The following is a 25,068-nucleotide window of genomic DNA, read 5'->3' as shown; positions in this document are numbered from 1 at the left end:
TTGAGCCACACTTCTCCACTGAAGCCTGTAGTGTTGCACAAAGCATGACCTCATAGTGGTCAAATAACTACTGTCCATGTTCTGGGGTTAGTACATAAGGTGGTGGCAACATACTTATTTTGTGAGCTTATAGTTGACTAGACATATGTGCCACTGAAAGTGTGGCATACTGACCACTCTCTTGTAAAGTTCTACTGTTATGTGACACCCGGAACCTTGCGCTGACATCTGGTATGTATGTTGAATGTGTGTGCATGTGCAGCACATGTATGGTATTAGTAGTCTGTGTTGTGTGAGTCGGAGTCCTGAGGTCAGTGGGATCCATTCTGGATAACCCCCGAGTAGAATGGCACAGGATGGAGGGTGAGAATAGCTACCCCAGGGTGTTTAAGTGTATTTCCTGCATCACTTTGGCTAGAGGGTGGTGATCCAAACACTGAAGTGAGGATGAAGACAGGGATACTTTTAATAATTCCATGACGACTGGTCTTTAGCACGGGCCAACAGATGAGTTTTTCTTGAGCACTGTCATTTGAATGACAATAGGGGTGAGAGGTGAAACTGCAGTTTCTATTGTTCAAGGTGCAGCTGTTTCTGGGTCAGGCTTGTCTTTTTGTCTTGTCCTGATCACTGCTTCATAGAGGCTGTTGAGAGCCAGGTGCAAAAACTTCATTCGTTATTATTCCTTTTTAGTGGGTGATCCAATTTCGAAAAAGCTCCTGTGCTATCTGCTGTGAAAAGCATCACTGTACACAAAGTTTGTACATGAAGAGTAGCCTTAGAAGGACACTTGAATGAGAACCACCTCAAATTGGTTCTGGAATTTAAGGAAATCATCAGTTATCCTTTAATTACTTACTCTTATTGCCCAAAATCCATGCTCAAAATTGTTATATGAAATCACCAATTATAAGCAAGCTGTGAATTACTATCCAATATAACATTTGCAATTTTATAAGATGAATCGGCCAATGCAAGAATGTGTTTGGCTTGTTCACACACATGGCAAGATAAAGATAACTGATTTACATTAAAAACATGTTACAGAGGGGGCGTGGTTTGCAGCCGAGGGGAATGGTCGCACTCTAAGGCGACTCCTCCGCCCTCGATGCGTAACTGCCTTCGATCCTGCGCTAGTGCTCTCATAAAGCCCAGGATCGACTAACAATACATTGCTGCCTTTCTGGGCGCTCCTGCCTGGTCCCTGCTGCCCGCTGGGTCGCCCTAGACTGCCGCGACCGGATCCTGGCGATCGGACCTTCTTTCAGCTCAAGATGGCGGACGCAGCCGTCTCTCATCCCGCGCTACACTCCGGGGCTGCCCTGCACGCCGGAGGATCCTGAATTACGGTGAGCTGCCCGCCGAGTCTTGGGGAGGCGATTCCCCACCTTTGACGCACACCCACGCCCTGGTAGCCCCCACCGGTGAGGCCCGGTGCAGTCATCAACGGCCTCCCCCACCCGCTCGGCGCCAACACCTAGGCGAGTCCCCGCCTTTGGGCCTACCGCCGGGGACACAGAACTGCAACTGCTGCTGATGCTGCTTCTCCTACTCTGATGAGTAGCCACTGCGCCTAAGGCCTCGACATCCAGCCCACCTTCCCCCCGACCTGCCTAGACTGGCTCACACTTGGGGGACTTCATGACACCATCAAGGCTCATGACATCACCGTGACCCTCTACTCTGGACCTCATTTCGGCACGCTTTGCACAACACCTGCCTCTCCATCTGCGCTCCGATTTGGTTCTCTTGTCCCCTGTTCCCACCCTTACTGCTGAAGGCGCCCAACGGGAGAAGGGCCCCCACGCTGTGGAGATTACTGCCTGTATGACTGCCACTACTGCCCGGGTGTGACTGCGTCCTGCTTAGGTGATGAAACAGGCATAACTGTGAGTGGTTTTGCCCGACCCCCATTCCTCACCAGTGGACAGATACTCGTTCTTGCCCCCCCTAACCCTGTGGATTCGCGGCCTCTCCCGGAACTGAGATCTCAGGAGACGCGGGGTACGCATTCCCCCCCCTCCCCTCCCCCAGATATTGAGCAAGAGACTTCCCCTCCTCTCTCTTCTATCCGATAAGTGCGCCTTGCAGACTAGCGCCTAAATGACCCCCTGCAGGACCTGGATCTCAGGATGGCCTCCGGTAAAGGAAATCGACCTCCCACCCAAAGGCAAATCAACAAGCTCTCATGGGGCTCCAAGGGGGAACCCAAAGACAATGCCCCAGAGGCTGCTCGCAAAACAGCGACTCCCCCTCCTACGGCGAGACCCCTCCCACCTTGGACGATGTCATGGAAGCAATCGCGGGGTCCGCTCCTCATTAGAGACTCGCATTGACTCCGTAAACATAGTAGTGACACTGTTGCGTACGGACCTTCGTAAAATGGACTCCAAAGTGAAAGACATAGAAATCAAGACCCTGGCGCTTGTGGACGATACCTCCACACTGCAACAGCAGGTAACTCAACTCCAGAAACAACAACACCAAATGATGATTACGAAGGACGCGCGCGACGCAACAATCTCTGCATCCTCAGTGTTCCGGAGCGCCTTGAGGAGCCGGCCGCTGATCTCTTTGTGGAGAAACTGGTCCTGCAAAACCTTCAACCGAAGCAACTCTTCAATTATTTCTCCATTGAAAGGTCGCATAGGGTCCCAGGAGGCAGTCCGAAGCCGGCGCTCCCCCGTCTATCGTAGCTTGTGTATTCAATTTCCGTGACCGAGATGTCATCCTCCAGACGGCACGGGCGGGACCGCCCTTACGGATTACAAGTACAAAAGGGATTGGTGATGGACGGAGCTTCTGAATCAATCAGACACTCACACCCAGTCAAGAGATCTGGGTTTGATCCATCACCGTTCTTTAGCCCACTCTGCCACCCCAGTTCAGACATGGCTATATGCAAATCAGTCTGACCTTGTGCCTCATGGGAACAGTGCAGCCCGAACTGCCAAGCCATGTCTTCCCTGGACCGGAAACAAGCTTCCGAGGACCGTTTTCTGGCATTCCAGCCTTCTTTAGCCCAGCTTGCTTGAATCCAGTGGCAAAGTGAGCAAGGGACTCACGTCTGAGTATACCCTGCCACACTTATGGCGGCCAAAAGCAGTACAAAAGGGATTGGTGATGGACGGAGCTTCTGAATCAATCAGACACTCACACCCAGTCAAGAGATCTGGGTTTGATCCATCACCGTTCTTTAGCCCACTCTGCCACCCCAGTTCAGACATGGCTATATTCAAATCAGTCTGACCCTGTGCCTCATGGGAACAGTGCAGCCCGAACTGCCAAGCCATGTCTTCCCTGGACCGGAAACAAGCTTCCGAGGACCGGTTTCTGGCATTCCAGCCTTCTTCAGCCCGGCTTGCTTGAATCCAGTGGCAAAGTGAGCAAGGGACTCACGTCTGAGTATACCCTGCCACACTTATGGCGGCCAAAAGCAGTACAAAAGGGATTGGTGATGGACCGAGCTTCTGAATCAATCAGACACTCACACCCAGTCAAGAGATCTGGGTTCGATCCATCACCGTTCTTTAGCCCACTCTGCCACCCAAGTTCAGAGATACGGATTGACAATGCACAGATCACAATTTTCCCGGACTTCACCATGAAAGTGGAGGCTCGTCGACGAAGCTTCCTGGAAGTGAAGAAGGCATTCCGTGCAAAGTCCATTAAGTACTTCAAGCTGCTTCTCGGGAAGCTCCGCATTGAATCAGATAGCAAGACCTGGTTCTTTGAGTCTCCTGCTGAAGTGTGGGACTGGCTTGAGGGATGGCGTCATTCGGCGACCACCCACGACCGGCGCAAAAAATCGGCAGACCGCTCTGACGATGTGGAGCCGCCTGAAAGTCAAGACCTGTTCGTGGACAATACACAAGGAGAGCAGTAACCCATAAGTTTTAGTCTGATCGAATTACTGGAACACTTTTTCTCTGAACCAACTGACTACATGCCGTTCGGGATACTGCTCCTACTCGCCATGGGGCTCCGTGCTGACCTCTTAAGTGGGGAACCGCCCTTCCATTGGTCCGTCACAAAACCAGTGCTGCTGGGGCTTTTTAAAGTTCGTCGGGGCGGCTCTTAGCCACCATATCCTGTCTCCACGGAGGTGAACTCCTCGCAGCTTTAGCCTTCAGGAGTTTCCTCCGGATCACCGCTATGAACCAAACCCTGTATCTCGCTGACCTTCCACTCCGAAGAACAGTTCACCTCGTACTCTGCAGCAGGCCTGGACTCCTATATATCCTTTTGCTGGTCTTTTATACTTCTACATGTTGCTCTAACTGTTATCCTCAAGTGACCTGTGAACAATACTGTCCTAACAGCCTACTCTGAGGTATGATAGACTTACTTACCTAGTACCTTTGAAGGGGTGGTAAATTTAGGCCCTAGCAACCACTTATCGATACATTAAGAGGTGATGAATGTTATACCCGAGGAGGGGTGAAATGCCACAGACTCTGACCATCCTTCCCATGTAAATTGTCACATACTGTCTATGTACACCGAGTGGCGCCTCAATGACGCTGTCCCTGGTCTGAACTAATATAGACGGGGCCCCTGGCGTGAGGCCGACCTGGGCCTACTTGTTAATAATTTCTACTATATGAATGCTATCACTGATTTAAGTTGTTTGTAACCGCACTAGACGATATCATCCTGTCAATAGCTAGCGGGGGCACGCAAGGGTCTCCACGCACCTCATCAATGTTTGGGTGGGCGACAGGCACTCTGCCTAGTTGGGGAGTGGATAGTTTCAAATCCGCGGGCAGGGGGGCAGGGAGGGTGGTTGGAAGGGGGGAATGGTAAGGGGGGCGGGTTTGGGAGGGATGGAAGATGTTGGTGGGTTGATGATGAAACTGGTATGGTTTCTATTTTTGTTTTTGTTCATTCACTGCAGAGAATTCTTGACCATGGAGCATGTTACACAGTGAAACACACCCTCGTATAACAACTATTGCGGCTTCTCAGACACGAGCCCAGCTGCACGACACTATATGTTTCTACAGCATACCTATTGCTCAGTGTCTGGATACACTAGGCCTCTCACGTATTCCACCATAGGCTCTTCCTTGGCTGTCATTTCCTACAAAATACACTTGATGCCCCAAAAGCCAATGATCCGTGCACAATCTCTGTTTTTTAAGCCACCATGACACCTCCACTGATGACGTCCCTTTCCATCATGACGTGAAATGTTAACGGCCTAGGCAGCAGAATTAAAAGAGGGATAGTCATGCAATATCTTAAACGTCACACTCCAGACCTGGTTCTCCTCCAGGAAACGCACCTGATGGGCAATGCATGCCAAGCACTACACCGGGGAAGCTATAGACTACTCGTACACGCAGGCTTCACCTCTGGATCCAGAGGGACCGGAATCCTGGTTCGGAGGAGTGTGGCACTGACATGTACGAAAACATGGGCTGACCCCCTGGGCCGCTTCGCTGTACTAGAGGCCACCTGGGAAGACAGACCGCTGAATGTCGTTTCGGTCTACATCCCTCCGACCTTAGGCACAGATGCTCTGCAGACCCTACAGCGCATACTGTTAGATCTCCCACAAGGATCCTTGCTTGTCGGGGGCGATTTCAATATGACGATGAATCATGCCCTAGATCAGCACCCCCATCGCACCTCCCACAGGCCGGGCTCCGACCTATTTGACTTCACACAGACAATGGGGCTTGAAGACCTATGGCGCCTGTCCCACCGACTACTTACTATTATACACACTACTCCAACGCCCACAGCAGCAGCTCCCGTATAGATTACTTGTTCTCTCCTACCATTGATCTCGAGTTTTTTCGCCACCCGGAAGGGCTCCCTAGAGGAATCTCCGACCACCCCCCACTCACTGTGAAATTCACACACTACCGCCAACGGACACGTGGCCCCATAATCATAACGCCCTGGCTCTTAAAAATCCCTGACATAAAAGACTGCTTACTGAATACTACTTTGCGGAAAATGTGGGCTCTGTGACATCGGCCATAACTATATGGGAGGCATACAAGGCAGTACTAAAGGGAAAGGCGCTAGCTCTAAAAACTGGCTACATCCACAAACAAAGTGAGCACCTGCTACAGGTGGAAACAGACCTGACTAACCTGGAATCCCTCCACAATGCAAGCCCCACTAACGAATCGGCGACCCGCCTCCACGCGAAACAACTAGAATACAAAGCACTGGCCCTCGAGAAGGCGCAAGCCAAGCTCTTGAAGACCCGTCATCGCGTCTACGAACTGGGGGACAGGGCAGGTAAAATGCTGGCATGGCTTGAAAAATGCGAGCAGGGGTCTTGTTGGATCCCAGAGCTGACCCTTTCAGACCACTCTTCCGTCACGGATCCAGGTGACATAGCAGAGGCCTTTGCCACCCACCTAGAAGGCGTCTACACAGCCAGAGCTCACTATGGTGCTGAAGAATCTAAACTACTTCTGGCCGAAATGAAACTTCCCACTCTCTCTGAGCCTGAGGTACAGGAACTGGAAGCAGACCTTACGGTGGAGGAGGTTGGCAATGCCTTGTTCGCCATCCAATCACGTAAAGCTATGGGCCCCAACGGAGTCCCTGTCGAGTTCCTGAAGGGCATGGCGGGCGAGATCCTCCCACACCTCAAAGCAATGTTTCAGGAGAGCCGCGATGCCGGTTGCCTCCCGTTAGACCAACGGTTAGCATCAATAGTAGTCATTCGTAAGCCCAACAAACCGGCTAATGACTGCAGCTCCTACCGACCAATCTCTCTTATTAATGCCGAAGTGAAAGTTCTAGAGAAACTCCTAGCTACAAGGCTTATGACAGTCCTCCCCGTCTTGATACATGAGGATCAGTCAGGCTTCTTGCCAGGCCGCAATACAGCGCTCAATCTCAGACGGGTCCACAACGTTATGAGCAGGATACCACATCTTCAGGAGGACGCAGCCATCCTCTCCCTTGACGCTACGCTTGCCTTTGATTCTATCGAATGGTCGTACCTCTTCGAGGTACTCCCCCGCTATAGCTTTGGCCCCAAATTCATTCAATGGATCCGACTACTGTACACTGATCTCTGGGGTCAAGTTTATGTCAATGGACATACATCCAGGCGATTTCCCTTACACAGAGGTACGAGACAGGGGTGCCCTCTGTCCCCTTTGTTGTTTGCACTTACCCTCGAACCTCTGGCTCATTGGATCAGAACTGACAATTCCATCCGCGGCCTCCGGTGGAATGCCGATACAATCGACAAAGTCTCGCTGTACGCAGACGACATCCTCGTGTACATCTCCTCCCCTAGGTCCTCCCTTAACAGCCTGCTACATGTTATCACTAACTTTGGCAAATACTCAGGCTTCTCCATCAATTGGTCCAAATCTATACTGTACGTTTTACACGGCCCGCCCCCTCCCCTCCCGCAAGGCTATTCAATTGAAGTTGCCCGGGACGGATTTAAATATCTGGGAATTTTTATCACCCCAGACCCCAAAATATTCCATGACCGCAACCTCAAAGGCCCACTTCAAAGACTTCATACCGACATCTCTCATTGGAGAACACTCCCTCTCTCTCTCCCAGGTAGAGCGGCCCTATTTAAAATGCTTGCACTCCCTCGATTTCTATACGCCCTACAAAATTGTCCATTTCCCATAGCCGACTCCTACTTTAACTCACTCAAAGGAGACCTTCGCCTCCTCCTATGGGACGGTGGTTCTCCCCGCATAGCTCTTATTTCACTCACACAGGGGTGGTACGATGGAGGTATTGCTCTTCCCAATGTTCGACTTTACTACTGGGCTACTCAATTGGTTGCCACTAACTCATGGATCTTTGGTTCACCCACGAACCCTGCTTTTCACCTAGAGAAGTGCCAGGCAGGCCGCGGGGGTTACCTCGAGGCTCTGTATGGCAAACACTCCTGTGCCCGGTATATAGGCCCGATGTCCCACACAATAACGATCTGGCACCATGCAAACAAGCGACTCGGATGGGATGACACCCTTACATTGTCCACCCTACTCTGGACTTCACATAAGCTCGGCACCCTATGTCACTATCGAGGCTTCGATAAATGGGACGCAATTGGCATATCCACCATAGGTGACATGCTTCACAAGGGCAAATTGCTGACATTTGAAGAGCTCCAAGAGACACATGACTTGACCCAATCTGAGGCTTTCCGTTACCTCCAAATTAAACATGCCGTACTTGCCAGCGTCCCGGACCTCTCCTCTCTCCCACATTTTCGACCCTCGAAGACAGACTCCTGTCAGAACCCCTTCAGGCTAAAGCAATATCCCACACCAACCGTAAATTATGTAATAACATGCCGAACTCTTTCCACCTTCTACGAGATAAATGGCAGAACGACATCGGACTCTTAGATGAGGCCGATTCGGCATTGATGTCTCCGCGCGAATCAGCTATCAACCACAGATTCAGACTTATACAACTAAAGATTTTGCACAGAGCTTACATGTCCGCTCCTCTCTTAGCCAGAATTGGTAGACGCTCATCTGACCTCTGTCTCCGCAACTTTGGTCAAACTGGTACCTTCTACCACATTCTGTGGGAATGCCCGGTGATTCAAGACATCTGGAACCGCACCACTCAAAAAATGACTGATGCAATAGGAAAACCTGTCCCTCTGACCCCCAAATGTGAACTCCTCAATATATGGGACCCCACAGACCTAACTGCAATAGAACAACAATGGGCGGCTCTAGGTTTTCTTTTACTGAAACGTGAGATAGCTATGCGGTGGGGTTCACCATCTTAACCGCTCCTGATTAGATGGGTGGCCGCCATGGATGTGTGCATGTTATCCGAGAAAATGGTCTACAAGACCAGGGGATGTCCTGGTGTTTGGGATAAAAAATGGGGTCGATGGAATATTTATAGAGGCGAACTGTGTACTTCCCCCTCAGCAGACATGGGAATGGCCAGACCTACTCCCCCCTTGTACTCGTGATTGTGGTGTACTGCTGTAATGTATGTGTTCTATGGCAAGATTGTAACTCATGACTGTTTGCTAAACACTACCTCTGTTTTTTTTATTTTTTTTTTATTTTTGAAAACCTTTATTGTTCAAAAAAGCAAACAAATACGGGCCTACAACCATCCGGCCGGCCTCGAGAACATTGTAAGCACAGTTGCAGGTAGACGGATCCCAGCAGTATCACAGTACAAGTTAGTAAACAGTCCAAGTTACACTGAACATAGGAGAACTGCCGGGGAACAGGAGGTATGAAGGTTAATTTTAATTTTTTTTTAATAATATACTATGAAGAATAGAGACTAAGAAGGATCAGGGACCAAACAACCATCAAAAAACTGGAGCGGGCAACATCCACCAGCAGTCATTAATTAGGCAAAAACATAGGCAATATAGCGGCACGAAGCAATACAGAAGGACAGGTAATAACTAATCATACCACATGCCGATCGTTACCCCCCTCCACCTAGCCACCCCACCGATCCAAAGAAAAAGGAAAGAGATTAGCAAGATCAAAAGGGAAGAACAATTAAGGCCCATAGAACCGAAGACAAACAGAAGCTCCCCCCATCCCCCCACCCTACACGCATGCAGAGGCTACGGCCTACCCCCCCCTTGCAGTGTGCCTGTCGCCCAAAAAGAGTACCCGAAATACAGCAAGAAAGAAAGGAAGAAAGAAAAAAAAAGAGTCACGAATGAACCGAGAGGAGGGCCAATTCTATATTCTCCCGGTCTCCCCAGCGACACATACATCCTCCACCCCATGTAACGACAGTAAAAGAGCAAATAACAATTAAGATTGCAAATGGGGAGAGTCATCACTTGTTGTGCGTCCGAATCAGATACGAAGCATTCCTAACCTAGTCTCCGCCAGCCAGTGAATCAACACTACGAAGGAAACCGCCTAGCCCTGGCCCGATCTTGGATGCCCCCCGAGACATACCCTCCGAGGAAAGCCAGCCCCCTCTGAAACAAAGAAACAAAATGGCCACAAATGGGAAAGGGGAGACTCGTGAACACAAAATGGACGTCGCCAGTCACCAATAAGTCCGTCGTCCTCAATGAAAAGCGCCTCCAGGATCGCCCGATGGCACAAGCCCCACAGTGGGGAAAACGGAGGCCACAAAGAGATAGCAATCGAGGGGGCCAGTGGCCGCATAGACGGCGCCCGAGTCAATAGTGATGGTAAAAGAGACAAAGACTCAGTCGTCGGAGGAGGGGGAAACATAGTAGCACAGGTAGAACTGGCGGACGGCCGTCCGCGGGTTCCAGTACAGTCAATAACGGTCCCCTCATCGCTATGAACATGTGGAAACATTGTAGCCCCTTCAATCACCGGCAAAGGCAAATCCAAGCGTTGCCAGGAGCAGACCCGCCGCTCCCGCCCCAGTTCGAACACAGTGTCATCAAGCTTCTCACCCAGTATGCGGGAGCCATCTTCCAGCGCGGCCCGTAGATCACAAAGGGCAGCTAGGACGGCCCCATAGGACAGTGCAGACTGCGGTCCCCCTGTCTCAAAATCACGAGAGGGCTCATGCAATCCGTCCCCCAGCTCAGTCAGGGTACTGCAGTCCCAGGGCGAGGGTGAGCGATCTTCCCCATGCAGTGAGTCATCGGGCATGTCCATCCTGCCGGTAATCCAATGTGAAAGCTGGGGCGGGTGCGGCATGAATGAGCTGCAATCCGAGCCACTGATGCCACCAACGCTAATTGCAATCGAACGTCCTTTGCAGGGAGCCATCTCGTCTCCGGTATAGAGTTGGGGCAAAGCCAGGAGTAGTCCGCCGATGTCGGACAAGAACAGCAATGGAGTCTATGCGGCACACCTCCAACACCGAACAAAGAAGCCGCACGCACAGTATGCCCCTTACTCGCAAGCGTGCTGCAGTCGCGGTGTGCGAGAAACCATGTCAGGGCAATGCAATCCGGTCCGTGTCTCGTTCAGGAGGCAACACTTCCCAGCCGCCGGCACCACCCGGGCCAGCCCGGCCGCTACTGATCCATCGGAGTCCGGCGGCGCACGGCGGCTCAAGCATGGGTCCAGGGCCGCGAAACGGCTTTGCAGATATCTCCGGTCACCGGGCAGGCAGAGACCTCGGGGGAACATGAGCGATGTCAGCGCAACATCGAAGGCGTCCCGCTGCGAAAATGTACCAGGATAGTAAGCAGGATGTCGGTGCGGGGCTCAACGGCTGGCGGAGCCGGGAGCCTACACTTCTGCTCCGGTCGCCATCTTGGCTCCTCCCCACTACGGCTGTTTTTGTTCAATAAAATATTTTAAACAAAAAAAAAAACATGTTACAATAACACATCACATAATTTTTTTCAATAAGAGTCAGGCATATCTCTTATTGAGGTCAGTTTGTTTAACATTTCCGAATTAAAGTAGAAATACCCATTATTTACAAAAAAGAGTGTTAGCATGTGGAGCAGCAGTAGCGAAAGAGCTGATTTTTAAACACCCCCAACAAAGAAATCACTCGAAACTTCCTCCCAAAAATCACCCCAGCATAATGCCCTTGAATCCACTCCCAAAACCCCAATCACAGACAGCCACCCATGAAATCACGGAAACTCACTCATATAGCACACTACCTAGCGGGTCTTATCTACACCCACCTACCCCTTACTTACAAGCTGTCATCAGCCCTGTCTGACATAAGTGAATGCCACCACTATACTGCAGAGATAGGTAGCCCGCTACGCTATACTTTAGCTAACCCTCTCTTCCAACATAACCATATCCTCACCCACCACCACATCACAATTTTGCCAACCCCAGGACATGCTCAGCCAAGGAACAGTGTAAAACACATCGTTTGCAGCCAAGGACTCATCTATTTCTCACTCTACATGTTCTCTCAGAAAATGGCAGAACTTCAGTACACGGATTTCCAATTCCACCCAGATTTCCCCATCCAAGTCATGATTGTAACAATCTTTATGCCTCCAAATAATTAGCTTTTTGACATGATTGTTTATTTGGGAAGTACCTCCGCATTCCTGTTTTGCATTCCCTCAAGAAACAAACATTATGTAGCTAATCAACAATGTGTCATGAGTTAGCCTGTATCTATTTGCAAAATTCACTTTACCCTTACCAAAATGGTATGTAATAAGGATATATCTGCATTTAAAATTGGTTTCACTAATAAAATATTGATTGTGTAATATGTAACTCTATTAATACTGCTATTTCTGTTTGAATTTTAGTCCGGATTTGCTGAAATCTGATGGTATACCAAGCACAGAAGTAGCACCTAGTTGTTCACCACTCTCTGGCAGCCCAAAAATATCAACACCCCCTGGAAAGGGCCGTTACCGTAGCAAAACACGACATCGACGTGTTAACAGCAAAGGCAGCCACAGTGATTTTCTGGGAACATTAAAAATTCATTCACCACAAGAGGACCTTTTGCAACCATCTCCTCAACCGGAACATTGCTACCCTTCACGTTGTAGCCAACAATATAACACTGAGCAGCCAGAGCGAGATCAAAATCACCATAACTTCCATACTTCGAGTACTCACCACAGTCTCGGTGTCCATGGACAAGACATTGCAAATTGCGCTAATAACCTGAGATACTTTGGCCCTGCTGCGGCTCTGAGGAGCCCCCTCAGCAATCATGCACAGAGGCGTATGTCGGGATCCAGTCCTGATCTACTCTCTACCACGATGGAAGCAGACTGTAGGAGACATTTGGAAAAAGAGCATAAAGAAATTGAACACTGTGAATCTTGTTTAAGGGACCCAGAGAACCTGTGTAACGTATGCAGGGAGGCTAATAGCAACCAGGAGTCCATTGTCAGTCTTCCTGAATCACAGAGGCATGGTGACTTGCATAACAGTTTAAAATGTGCAGAGAAGATGGAAGAGTTCAATAGTCTTAAGCCAAGTATATCCACAGGGACTCCGCAACACTTTACTCCACCAACACTATCTGGAAACACAAGACCTCTTCGAAAGGTAAAGCCTGTTTAGTTAGCATGCACTACATTTTTGCAGTGGAGAAAATATTGTCACTATATCTAAATGAGTGTCAGAAGCAATACCAGATGAATTGGGCTTCTTTTATTAGTTGCCTTTCATTACTGTAATATTTTCTACCACAATGAACCACATTTTAAAGACTCAATATAAATATTTTTGTTATTTGTAATGTGAGCTCTAAAAATTGAAAGATCTTTTGAGAACCCTGCAAAATGGAACTAGGTGAGGATGATTGTTTTTACGAAATAACTGAAAGATATTAGTGTGGGCAGTGCTATTATGTGAGGACAACAACATTCCAGAGTTTTTAGGCATCTTCTGCGAAATGACCATCCTCTGAGCCTACAAATTGTGTGTATGGGCAATGAGTATAAGGTGGATAGTGAAACAATAGTCTTTGTGTGTATTTGGATCACGTTTTACACAGGTGAAGGACTGCCAGATACGCCTGTCAGGGAAGTTGTATGTCAGGCTGAGTTAGTAGTATAGTCTGGTATGAATAAGACTTTACTTTCTTGCAACTCATTCCTTTGGAAATTATCCTATTCGCTCTTTTTGGAGGAGAAGGTCAGTGATTGGATGAATGGTCGCTAAGTTCTTTTTTTTTTTTTTTGCAATCTAGCTTTTTCCAGCATGGGGCAATGCCTGTGAGCTTAAAAAAAAACTTATAATTGAACTTCACCCATTCAGGTTGTATTGTCCTCCAATACTTGATCGATCCAGAAGGCTTTTCTGAAAGGACTTTCTGTGCTCTGAAGTTTCTGAAAATGCATATGCAGCACTTTATAAAACGTCAATGCCTTTTAGATAGTAATTTTCCTGGCTCTGGGTCAAACCCAAGCACTGTAGGTGAGCGATTGTTGCCTGTTGGAACTGGCCCTTCTTGCAGGGTCATCCCCAAACTTTTTGCTTCTTCCTCCCTTATTTTTCCTGACCCGTGGCTGTTAGCAATAGGACTCTGCGCACTTTACCACTGCTGATCAGTGCTAAAGTGCATATGCTCTCTCTGTAAATTGTTATCATAATTGGATATACATGATTGGCATATTTGTATCACCACGAAGTGCCTAGTAAAGTGCACTGGGTGTGCCAGGGCTGGTGATGACAAATGCTACTAGTGGGCCTGCAGCACTGATTGTGCCACCCACATGAGTAGCCCTAAAATGGTGTCTCGGGCCTGCCACTGCAGTGCCTGTGTGCAGTCTAGGAACTGCAGTGTCCTCCTGGTCAGTGTCCCCACTGATCAGGCCTAACCCTTCCCTTTTTGTGCACATTCGTCACCCCTATGGAAGGCCCAAGGTACCCCCCTGGGCAGGGTGCAGTGTATGTGAAAGATAGAGCATGTACTGGTGCAGGTGACATGCTCTGGTAGTGAAAGGCAGCCATTTTCGTTTTTCACTATTGTAAGGCTATCTTGCTCCATAGATTAACATGGGGGTTGCTGGCTACAGTGGCTACCAGCATTTCTTCTCATAGGAATAAGATAGGACATAAGAGTCTAGTATCTCTGAACTCAGAATTTAATAACACATCTTTTAGGAAAGGTGGTTTTTAAATCCTGTGTTTGAGAACAGCACTTTTAGAAAGTTGCTGTTCTCTTGTCTGACCCTTCTGTGTGCCTTGGCCTGTTTGTGTATTGACTGTCTGGTTTGAGAGTTACAGGGGCTGGGGATTCCCCAGGAGGCTGGCTGAGTCAGCCCTAGGCTGAATGACTGCATTTGCAACCTGAGTGGTGGGTCGAGATATCACCTGGGCCTGAATATGGCTGTGCCTGCCTGCCACAATGCTGGCTCCACCTCCTGATGGGCGGCTGACGACCCTGCCCCTCATTCTGAAAGGAAAGGAGAAGCCAGGCAAACAAAGTGCTCAAGCAACACCCAAAACTGGTTCAGACCGGGCTCAGGGTCCACATGCACAAAGAGAACAAAGACTTTTAGGGGTATAAGTACAGGACCCCTGACAACAGAAAATTAGATCATCCTGGAATCAAGAAGGGACCTCTGCCAAGGAGAAAGCTGAATCTGAAGAAGGAAGACTGTCCTGCTGTTGCTCTGCTGGACTGACCTGTTGCTTTGCTGCCAAGGAGAGGGGAAGGACTTTGCTGTTGTGCTGTGTCCCCTGTCTTGAAGGAATCTCCAAGGGCCTGAGAAGAGCTGGCTCCCTGTTCTGAAGTCCCAGGAACAAAAAAACTTCACCCCCAGCTTCCCCGAACTCTGCTGAGAGAGTTCTGTCCTTCCTAGAGTGCTTGATCCAGTTGTGGGGCCTCTGGAAGTTGTACCTGTGCTGGGAAGCTTGAAACTAAGCTTGAGAGACTTTTGCAATTGAAAAGTGTTGCATCGCTCGCTTGCGGAGCGCATCCCTGACAGTGCGAGAAGTTTCCCGCCGCTACGAAGGCTGAGATAGTCGCAGCGCCTGACGCCTCTACCAGAGCCGTCGCATCCTTCGTTTGTGGGACGCACCAGTCCGGTGCGGGAAAATCGAACATTGCTGCGAGTGTCGTCGCAGAGCCTGTCGTCGCTGGGTGAGATCGACGCACCGCTTACTTGCGGACCGCATCACGTCGCTGCGTGCATCGACGCAGAACCATCGCATCGAGGAGCTGCGAGAGAGAGGATCACCGCTGGACCGTGCATCGTCGCCCCGGAGATCGACGCAGCCCCTACGAGATTGTCGCATCGTGCCTTTACGAGAACAAACTTCCTACGGAACCTACGCACCGGAATCCATACAAGTGGCCTTCCTCCCCATACAGACCGGATTCGTCGCAACACGCCCGCTGCTGCTGCGGGCCTGTCGCATCGCCTCCCCAGGGTCTCAGGAGCAACGCATCTCTTGTTTTCCACCGCACCAGCTTCTGCGTTTGGAACTTTGTTGCAACTCAAAGGTACTGTGAGTAAACGTGACGCAACTGTGAACTTTTCACGCATCTATGGATTATTTTATCGCAACTTAAAGAACTTACATTACAACCTTAAGAACTCTTTTGAAACCATATTCTTGAACTGTGTATGTTGGATTTTTGTCCTTTTGGTCTTGTGTAGTTTAGATTAAATACCTTTATTTTTCTAAACTGTTGTGGAGTCAGTTTGTGATGTTTTCACTGTGTTACTGTGAGTGTTGGTGCAAATACTTTACGCATTTCCTCTGGTTAGCTTAGACTGCTCGTGCCAAGCTTCCTAGAGTGTGAGCAGAGGTTATCTCAGAGGGTTATTTCCTTGCCCTGACTAGAAGCAAGGGTCCCTATTTGGACAGTGGTACCTACCTCTGCCAACTAGAGACCCCCAGTTCTAACATTGCCTATATGATAGTCAACCCCACGGTAAGTCAAATAACTGCTCTTTTCAGGAACATTGTCAAATTTTCACGCTGACTATTTTTGGGTGTTCTACAAAAACATTTACCTCTTGACTTTATATTAGTTGCCAATAGAGTCGGGTAGCTGACATTTACTACCATTGTTCTTATCCCAGAGCCCAGAATTAACTTCTCCTGTGTTTGATTTGATGCAGGGGCATGGGTATCACTGGTGCCAGGCCCAGCAACCAGGTGTCTAATTGCTCAGCTGCATCCAGAATTATTACCAGGAGTGAGGGGTCCAATTTCCTTGATTCATGGCAGCCTTGATATGCCATTGCATTGAGGTAGGCATGAAACTCCATACCAGAAACCCAGGGCTGTCCAACATAGTGTTTGCAGTTCCAATTGTCTACAACCACAATGCCGGAGTTATTCAGTTCTCCCTTGAGACCATCTAACACTTGTTTCCCTTCAGACATTTACTCCTGTGCTGCCTCTTAACTCACCTAAACCACACAAACCAAATATGTGCCCACCGAGCTGGTTCTTCTGGTTGAATGTATAGGATATTGAGTTATTATTTCCTTAGAGGGGTGACTTATTTCTGGTTTAAAAGGTACCAGCTGCCTAAAGCAGGAAGGCTAGCATGACATCAGGGAACAAAGAAGGCCGTAGCAGCGGGGGCAGATCTGGTGGAATGTAAACCGTATTTGAGCCCATTACACAGCACTCCAGAGGCTTGCTTTAAATGTATTATATGAAGTGATAATGCTATCCCTAGGATTCACAGAGCATCAAGGGTCCGATTCATATTCATAAATTTGAACTCAAAGGTTTACACCCTCGAACAGGCGCAACTTTACAGATATTTGAAATTCATAAACCTTTGCAAGAGAACTAATGTAAACCCCAAACTATTGCATGTTTCCACGTGAGTTCCTTTTTCTGCACATTAGCAGAATATTGCCGTGCACAAAAACAAAACTGCGTATTTGCTTGTATTTGCTAATGTGAAATGATTTGTTATTGCACCTTATTACCGTCGCCAGGAAGGAAAAGTTTTCCCTTTGAAGAAGCCCCTTCACAATTAACCCCACCAGTGTTCAATTCCCACCCTGGAAGAAGATATTCTTTTGTACTTGACATTACTCAATGTCCCACTGTTTCCAGGATGAGAATGGATTGTGAATAAGTGTGTGGTCACACACAAGCGACTGCATTCATCCAAGAAGAAATACTGGAACTTCTAGATCTAGCCATTTGCACGAGTGAGATAAACTTAGACGCGCAAATATATTTCTGAGTCTGGCACTTGTCTTTTTTATGCAAAAAAAGTATTTGAGTGTCTGTAAAGCAGAATCACTGCGATTTGCTTGAACACTGTGTTCTCTTAGGCCTGTATACTTCTCTGTATACCTGTATCAGGAAATACCCTCACATACCTCAGAACCAGGGACAGTAATTCCATTCTTTCTTCCCTCCACTAATAAAAACATTTGTCCGCCAGTAGATCTAGCGGTACAATCCTAATGTTTAAGAGTATCCATTTTTCGATTTCAAAAGTTTTTATTGGTTGTTTCAAAACATAGTATAAGAAAAGTAAAACAGTATACAAACAAGAAACCAATGATGGGTACGGTAATAATTGCGATTTGGTTGTAGAAAAAAGAAAAAAAGAAAAAAAGATAAGACGATAAGTGCATGGGTGGAGGTAGACATTAGGAGAACAGTATGAGAATATGGGACAAGCAGAGCAGTCACATACGATGTAAACGCAACATCCCCCAAGTACAATGGTCTGTAGGTAAAAGCATGATGCAGTTGCATACCTTGTGTAGGTAACGTCATATAAGTGCTGTGGCCTGATGATAGACACGTACATAGGAGCTGATGGACTCGGTGGTCTAGCACATGAAGAGAATATAGGGGCGTGATGAGCTAAGGTGAGTAGGGAGCATAAGGAGTCATGTCAGCTAGGGCGGTGTAGAATTCAGGGAGGTTTTGTACACTGAAGTAATTGTCGAGAGTGACCCACATTTGTCTGTGTGGGCGCCAAGGAGTGTTTTGAAGGGAAATGTTATCAGCTCCTCTTAAGTTGGTAATCCAATTCACCCAACATTTAAAAGAGGCTTTTCGAGTGTCTTTCCAGTTGCTAAGAACGGTATTCACATCGGCAGTGAGGAGTAGGTCTAGAAGGGCCTTGTCATTATCTGTGAGAGAATCGGCTCTTAGGAACACAAATACCAAAGTGTAGAGCTCCCTGGTGGGAGAAAAGGGGAAAAGTTGGGAGAGGAAGGCAAATATTTGATCCTAAAAGGGTACTACGCATGCGTCCGTCCGTGACCCCAGAGTAGGAGGGAACCTCCGCATGGCCTGCGGTGTTCCCTCCTGCGAAATTAGGATGTGACCGCCACCCTGGCGGTCACATCCTCTATTTTTACCATTGCATTTGTATGCAGAAAGCGGCAGGCACCGTGCGGTGCCTGCCGATTTCTGCTACAAATGCAGGGGGGTACCATAGGTACCCCCCATGTTCACCCCCCACCCCCCTTCACCCAGGGGGCCCACAACGGGCCCCCGAAATGAAAGTCCGTATGCTTTGCCACATCGGAAAAGCCGCTGTGGAAAAGCATGTATTCACCACCATCCTAATATGGCTGGCGGTCCGCCAGCCATGTTAGAGCTTTTCCGCCGCAGTCGGAAGGCGACCGTGGGGGAGAAGCTGCGGACGGAATTCCAGACCCACCAGCAATCCTAATTTGGCGGTGGGTCTATGGAGGCTCCGCAGCGGTTTTTCCTCATCCTCCGGGCCGGCGGAGGAATCCGCCGGCCCGGAGGATGCGGAAAAACCCCTATCATAATCGGCCCCTAAGTCTGAAATAGGTACAGAGGAGGGAGAATCCCAGAACTGTGTGAGGTGTTTATTGAGGGTAGAGTGTTGTGGGTGCAGTAGCTTGTATAGCCTGGAGACCTGATAGCCCAATTTATTCAGATTAGCTAGGTATTTCGGAAGTGAGGAGAGTTTTGTGGATAGTTTTGCTTTAGATATCGCAGCTTTAATACTTAAAAAGTTGTAAAACTCTATGGGCTCTAGGTCCTATTTGGCTTGTAGTTCCTTGAAGGTGAGGGGGATAAGGTTCTCCAAGCAGTTGGTGTGGGAAGAAGATGCCCTTTTTAATCCATATTTCATTGTGTAGCGGCCTCCCTTTGTAGAGTAGTGTGCTATTATACCATATCGATTCCCAGTTAGAATGTCTTATCCTATTTCCTAGGAGCCTGTCAATTTTTAGCACTCCAACGCAACAAATCAATCATGTTAGAAAAGATTAAATCACCGCTAGCCGGCTGGTCACCCCGCTTTATAACCTGGTGGGGAAGGATCGAGACCATCAAAATGATGATCTCCCCCCCTAGTGAATTATCTCATTACAATGCTCCCTCTCACCCTGACCCAGGACTTTCACCGCAAACTAGACGTTCTACTTACCAAATTCCTTTGGAAAGGGAAAAGGGCAAGGATTAGTTTGAAGAAACTCCGCCTTGATAGATCCTTAGGGGGAATCAACTTAGGGGACTTTAAATTGTACCAGACAGACTTCCTTGCCAAGCAAGGTTCCTACTGGCTCTCACCCCCTATTGACTACACCCCGGTGTGGCTAGCCGTAGAGAAAGCTCTTTTTAAAAACCTCACTCCAGCGGCCGCCTTAACCGCTAACCCCAACAGGGCCACCTGCTCAAAGCCCATTTTCCAGAATACGAATACGAAAGAGTATCCGTTTTTAAAGAGGTTCATTCCACACAGCCTCTCAATCTAGTTTGCCATCTGATCTGGACTTGTTGACAAGTCTGTTTCACACAAAGGTATAATAAAAATTTTAAGGGAAACTATTGCAGTCGTCGAGTACCTCAATGAGTAATCAAAGATTTCATATTAAGGGTTGACGCAACCTTAAGGAAATCTGAGACACTGACATTTTTCACATGAGAAAACTGACTTCCAATGGTTTCAGAACAAAGTGGTGCTTAAGAGAATAACATTAACCATCACATTGTACCTCTTCTGTTGAAGTTGTTCATTGACATATGTATAATGTATACAACATACAAACCGTATGTAATGTATACGTATCTTGATTTCTTCCTTACTCTTCATAGCTTGGAGACGAGTCATCAGAAGAAGAGGAGGGAGAAGTGGACAGTGAAGTGGAATTTCCTAGGCGACACAGGTAAAGATAACAAGAAATGATGCACATTGCAAATGCGAACTATTACAAACATAATTCTTTAGTGATATTATACACTCTCCCTCTGACTTATAAAACTGTTGCGTGTACAACATGGTGTAAACTTTGATAAATGATATTGAATTTTAGGAATCACAGCAACATTGTAGCATAATTGTGCTATAAAAGGCTACCACCTTTAGTTGCTTTTCATTTCATTGTGACTGCTTGCATTAACTTCAAAAATAATTGTATTAATTGTATATAATTATTAAAGTAAAAGTAATGAATAACTTGTCCTTGACTAATAATTATTCCCTTGCGGGTAGTCAACCAAATAATAGTCAGTGTACTCACCCATATCTTACTGGAAGCACAACTCCCAAGATTGCATTGCATTTAAAATAAAGCAAATAAGAGATATTTAGTAAACGACTGCATAGATGCATATTTTGTTTTTCTTATCATCAGACACCATTGCAAACAGTGGCAGAAGAAGTACTGCAACTAATTACTTCTGGCGGTGTCAACAACAGAAGACAAAGGGGGTCATTAGGATCGCGGACGGACTTGAGTCCGTCCGCGACCCCAGAGCATGAGGGAACGTCCGCATGGGCTGCGGCGTTCCCTCTGTGCAGATTAGGATGTGACCGCCAGGGTGGCGGTCACATCCTCTATTTTTAACATTGCTGCGGGTGGAGCTTCAAGCTGCACCCGCAGCAATGTTAAAAATGCATGCACAGCATTTGCGTGCACAAAGCGGCAGGCACCGCGCGGTGCCTGCTGCATTGTGCACGCAAATGCAGGGGGGTACCATAGGTACCCCCCATGTGCACCCCCCACCCCCCACTACACCTAGGGGGCCCGCAATGGGCCCCTGCAGTGCAGTTACACATGCTTTTCCACGGCGGAAAAGCCGCCGCGGAAAAGCATGTTTCCATGCACATCCTAATCTGGCTGAAGGTGTCTAAGAGACACCTTCACCATTTTAGTGCTTTTCCGCCGCGGTTGTAAGCCAGCCGCGGCGGAAAAGCTGCGGACCTAAACCATGACCCACCAGCCATCCTAATGTGGCGGTGGGTCCTGGTGGGTCCGCAGAGGATTTTCCGCATCCTCCGGGCCGGCGGTGGCTTCCGCCGGCCCGGAGGATGCGGAAAATCCTCCATCCTAATGACCCCCAAAGTTACTGTCCTGCTGTAAAATTTACTGAGCTAGTTTACTGCTGATAACACAATTAGAACTAGACATTAACGGATTACTGTTGCCATTACAGAATAAAATCACCAAACATTTAGGATAATCAACAGCCAAAAAAATGGGTTACATGTGGTCTACAAACCCTTGTGTTGTGATGTATGAGTGGTTTGTGAAGCAAGAACTGTATCCTTGCCCACATAAATTAAATTATGCTGTCGCCAGTGCAGTTTTTTTTATTTGATCACCATTACATTTTTGCCCACAGATCCCTTACCCTGTGGTATTAGTTTAGCTGCCGAGGTATAGCAGAAATACCTTTATGAATTTTAGGAATTAAATACATCACTGGGAGGACAGGGAAATCGAAGCTCTTCAGTCCATGTCAAACCTTTGTTTTTTTTCAAGAAAATCAACTGTATCTTTAATATAACTAGGCAGATCTTTAACCAAATCCTGCAAAAAAGAATCAACATATTGACCAACCTGCTATGCAACACTTTTAATGGCTGATATAATAGGCCTTCCTGGTATAGCAGAAATACCTTTATGAATTTTAGGAATTAAATACATCACTGGGAGGACAGGGAAATCATATATATATATAAATATATATATATATATTTTTTTTCTCGCCCACGCTTGACGAATCCCCCCGAAACTTTCAGGGATGTCAAATGAGATGTCATCAGTGATGTCATCAGTGATGTCATCAGTGATGTCATCAGTGATGTCACTGACCATGTCATGAATGATGTAATATGTGACATCATCAGCAGTGGATTGCGGGTGCGCGAAATATAGTTAGTACAACTAACTATATAGGAGCAATTTCAATGGTTTTTTAAATGCTAATTCCTAACTTTATAAGGCCTGAAACCTATGTTTTTTTAAGTGAATTTGCAAGGTTTTTAAAATGATAATTTCTAACTATATAAGGCCTGAAACCTATGGTTTTTTAAGTGAATATATATATATATATGTCAAGTCAAGTCAAATGATCTTTATTCGGATTGTAAAACATCCATAAAAGTACACATAAAATCCAGCAGAAATAAAAACACAAATGACATCCCACTTGATTACAGATTCATAGCGATATACAGTTTTATCATGTGCAAAAATACAATCATTAGTGCAAAATATGCAATGTGCAATAAGCAATGTGCAAGGTGTGCATAGTGCAAGTATTTTAGTCAATTAACAGAAGTGCAGGACCGTACAGCTGCTTTAAGAAAGCAGCTCACTCTGAAGATGGCCTCATCCGTCTTTAACATTAATAAGTCTTTAAGAGCTAATTTAAAATCAATCAGAGCGTTTTTTCTACAGTACGGCATTAGAAAGTGCAAAGTGTGCATTCTATAAAAACCACAAAAGAAAATAAAATGAAGCAGACTTTGTGTACCGCCTAGGTTACAGGGACAGCTTAGATTTTCCACGTGTTTATTGAAGCCTAACGGGAAGCAGAGTAGATTTATAATGCTTCCGTCCCTGAACCGAAATAGCAAACTCCTGTTCCATCTACCTAGCTTTAAGCTGAGATAGCCCTGAGGCAGGGCAGATGGTTTCTCACTTGGCTCCATGAGGGAGATGTATCTAATTGTAGTAGGCTTTACCAAGTCACGCCTTATCCTCTCCTTACGGTAAGAATCGTAGAGCACCATTTTTGTTAAATTCTTGTGCATGTGGTCAATCAGTTGCGGGGATGTAAAGAGATGACCCAGCCCCACACTCGATAAACTATTTTCCACAGCCTTAAACCAAGGTATACAGTTAGCCCTCTCACAGTTTAAACAGTCCATAATAATATCGCGTGACAGAGAGGAAGCAGGATTAAGCCAGATTTTTATCCAGAACAGTGGGGGTCTGGATTTTATGAAGTCTTCTATATAAAGGAGGTTTAGTTCCCTGTGACAGATCTAAGTTGTTGCACTAATGACCCCCCCAAAATCTTCCGGCAAAATCTGTTTTCTTCGGTCTGTAATTGGGTGCAGTTAGAATAACCCCATACCTCAGCACCATAGGTTCCCACAGGTAGACATTGTGTTCTGTAGATTTGTAAAAGTGACACAATAACGTCTGCCTGGTTGGGTTGACGAGGGGAGGTTAAAGAATTTATAGCCTTACTCATTTTGTTCCTTCCCTGGACAAAATGTGGTTGCCAAGAGCCAGTGTTGGAAAATAACAAACCAAGATAAGGGAAAGTGCAAGTGCTTTTTAAAATATCATCCCCTGATTGAATATGGCTTATTTTATAGCTTTTAGGGCGGCAAGACATTATGAATGATTTTTTTAAATTGGTGCAGAGGCCCAGGTATGCCATATATTTAACAAAACCCAAATTTAAAATTTGCAAGGCATTAGGTGTGCGGCCCATAAGGACCGCATCATCCGCATAGAGTAGTGCAGGGACAGGTTTGCCATTGACTTGCGGGACATCATTAATTAATTTGCCCAAAGAGACACTCAGATCATTTATGTACAGAATAAAAAGCAGGGGGCCAAGACACAACCCTGTCTAACCCCCAGAGCAAGGGGAAGGGAGTGACAACAGTAGATGGTCCTGAGTAGGTGCTGTTATGATTAAGTATGTATTTAACAGTACCAGGGTGCCTAAAATGTAAAACGATACAGTCCCCATTAAAGTCTTTACGTAAGGGGCCAACCCAACTCACACGACGGGCAGACAGAAATTCATTTGAGATGTCATGACCTACCCCCTTGTGCTTGGTCAGCCAATCAATACACTTATTGTTCAGCTGAACCCAGGATTCACCTTGTCCTTCCTTAAGGGAAGGACGCCTGACAGTACTAGAACGTAAGGGCAGGCGTCAGGTGGTAAGTGGAGGGCACGTTCTTGAGATTTTCTGGGTCTCTTGACTGCTGATTGTTCATTCCTAGCGTTATTACTGCTTTGGGCCGCAGGTTTTGCAGTAGTTGTGTTATGGCCCTCCTGTGGTGTGCCGTTGGATGTGATAGTAGTGTTGGAAGGACCTGCAACTACGAGAGGAGTTGGCTTGGCTTCAGTGGCGGGTTTAGTTTGCCCTGTGTTGGTATGCCTAGGTATATTATTGGCTGTTGGGGTACTGCTGGCAAGTTTGGGAACGCCCTTCGTGCTGCTGCTAGTACTAGGTGCACCACACAAGATAGCCTTACTAACAGACTCCAAGTCTTTCAGAAGGCGATCACCCCTAAGCTGATCAAGGCTGATCGCCCCTTTCTTTTTTACCTCTTCCTTTTTGACTAAATTTTCTAATTTATCTAACCTTTTAAAAACAATATTAAATTGCTGATCATTTGACATTCCAGTTGTTTAAAAATAGTATCTACAATTGTCTCGATGAAATTCCCATTGGGCTCGGGTTGGATGATACTTTCAGTCAGAAACT

The 25,068-nt window shown here is 47.1% G+C and overlaps 1 protein-coding gene across 2 annotated transcripts in view; it reads left to right on the top strand.

The window, feature by feature from the left end:
- MAP3K13 (mitogen-activated protein kinase kinase kinase 13) overlaps positions 1 to 25,068 on the top strand; it is a 624,460-nt gene that overhangs the window by 529,041 nt on the left and 70,351 nt on the right. For both annotated transcript variants that reach the window (XM_086955435.1, XM_086955436.1), the window contains 2 exons: positions 12,185 to 12,941; positions 20,418 to 20,488. In XM_086955435.1, the coding sequence (XP_086811561.1) occupies positions 12,185 to 12,941; positions 20,418 to 20,488 (828 nt within the window). The remainder of the gene's footprint in view (positions 1 to 12,184; positions 12,942 to 20,417; positions 20,489 to 25,068) is intronic.

The sequence above is a fragment of the Lissotriton vulgaris genome, chromosome 2_1 (assembly GCF_964263255.1).
Source record: "Lissotriton vulgaris chromosome 2_1, aLisVul1.2, whole genome shotgun sequence".
In the NCBI taxonomy this organism is placed as follows: Eukaryota; Metazoa; Chordata; class Amphibia; order Caudata; family Salamandridae; genus Lissotriton; species Lissotriton vulgaris.
This window is presented reverse-complemented; position numbering and strand designations above follow the sequence as displayed.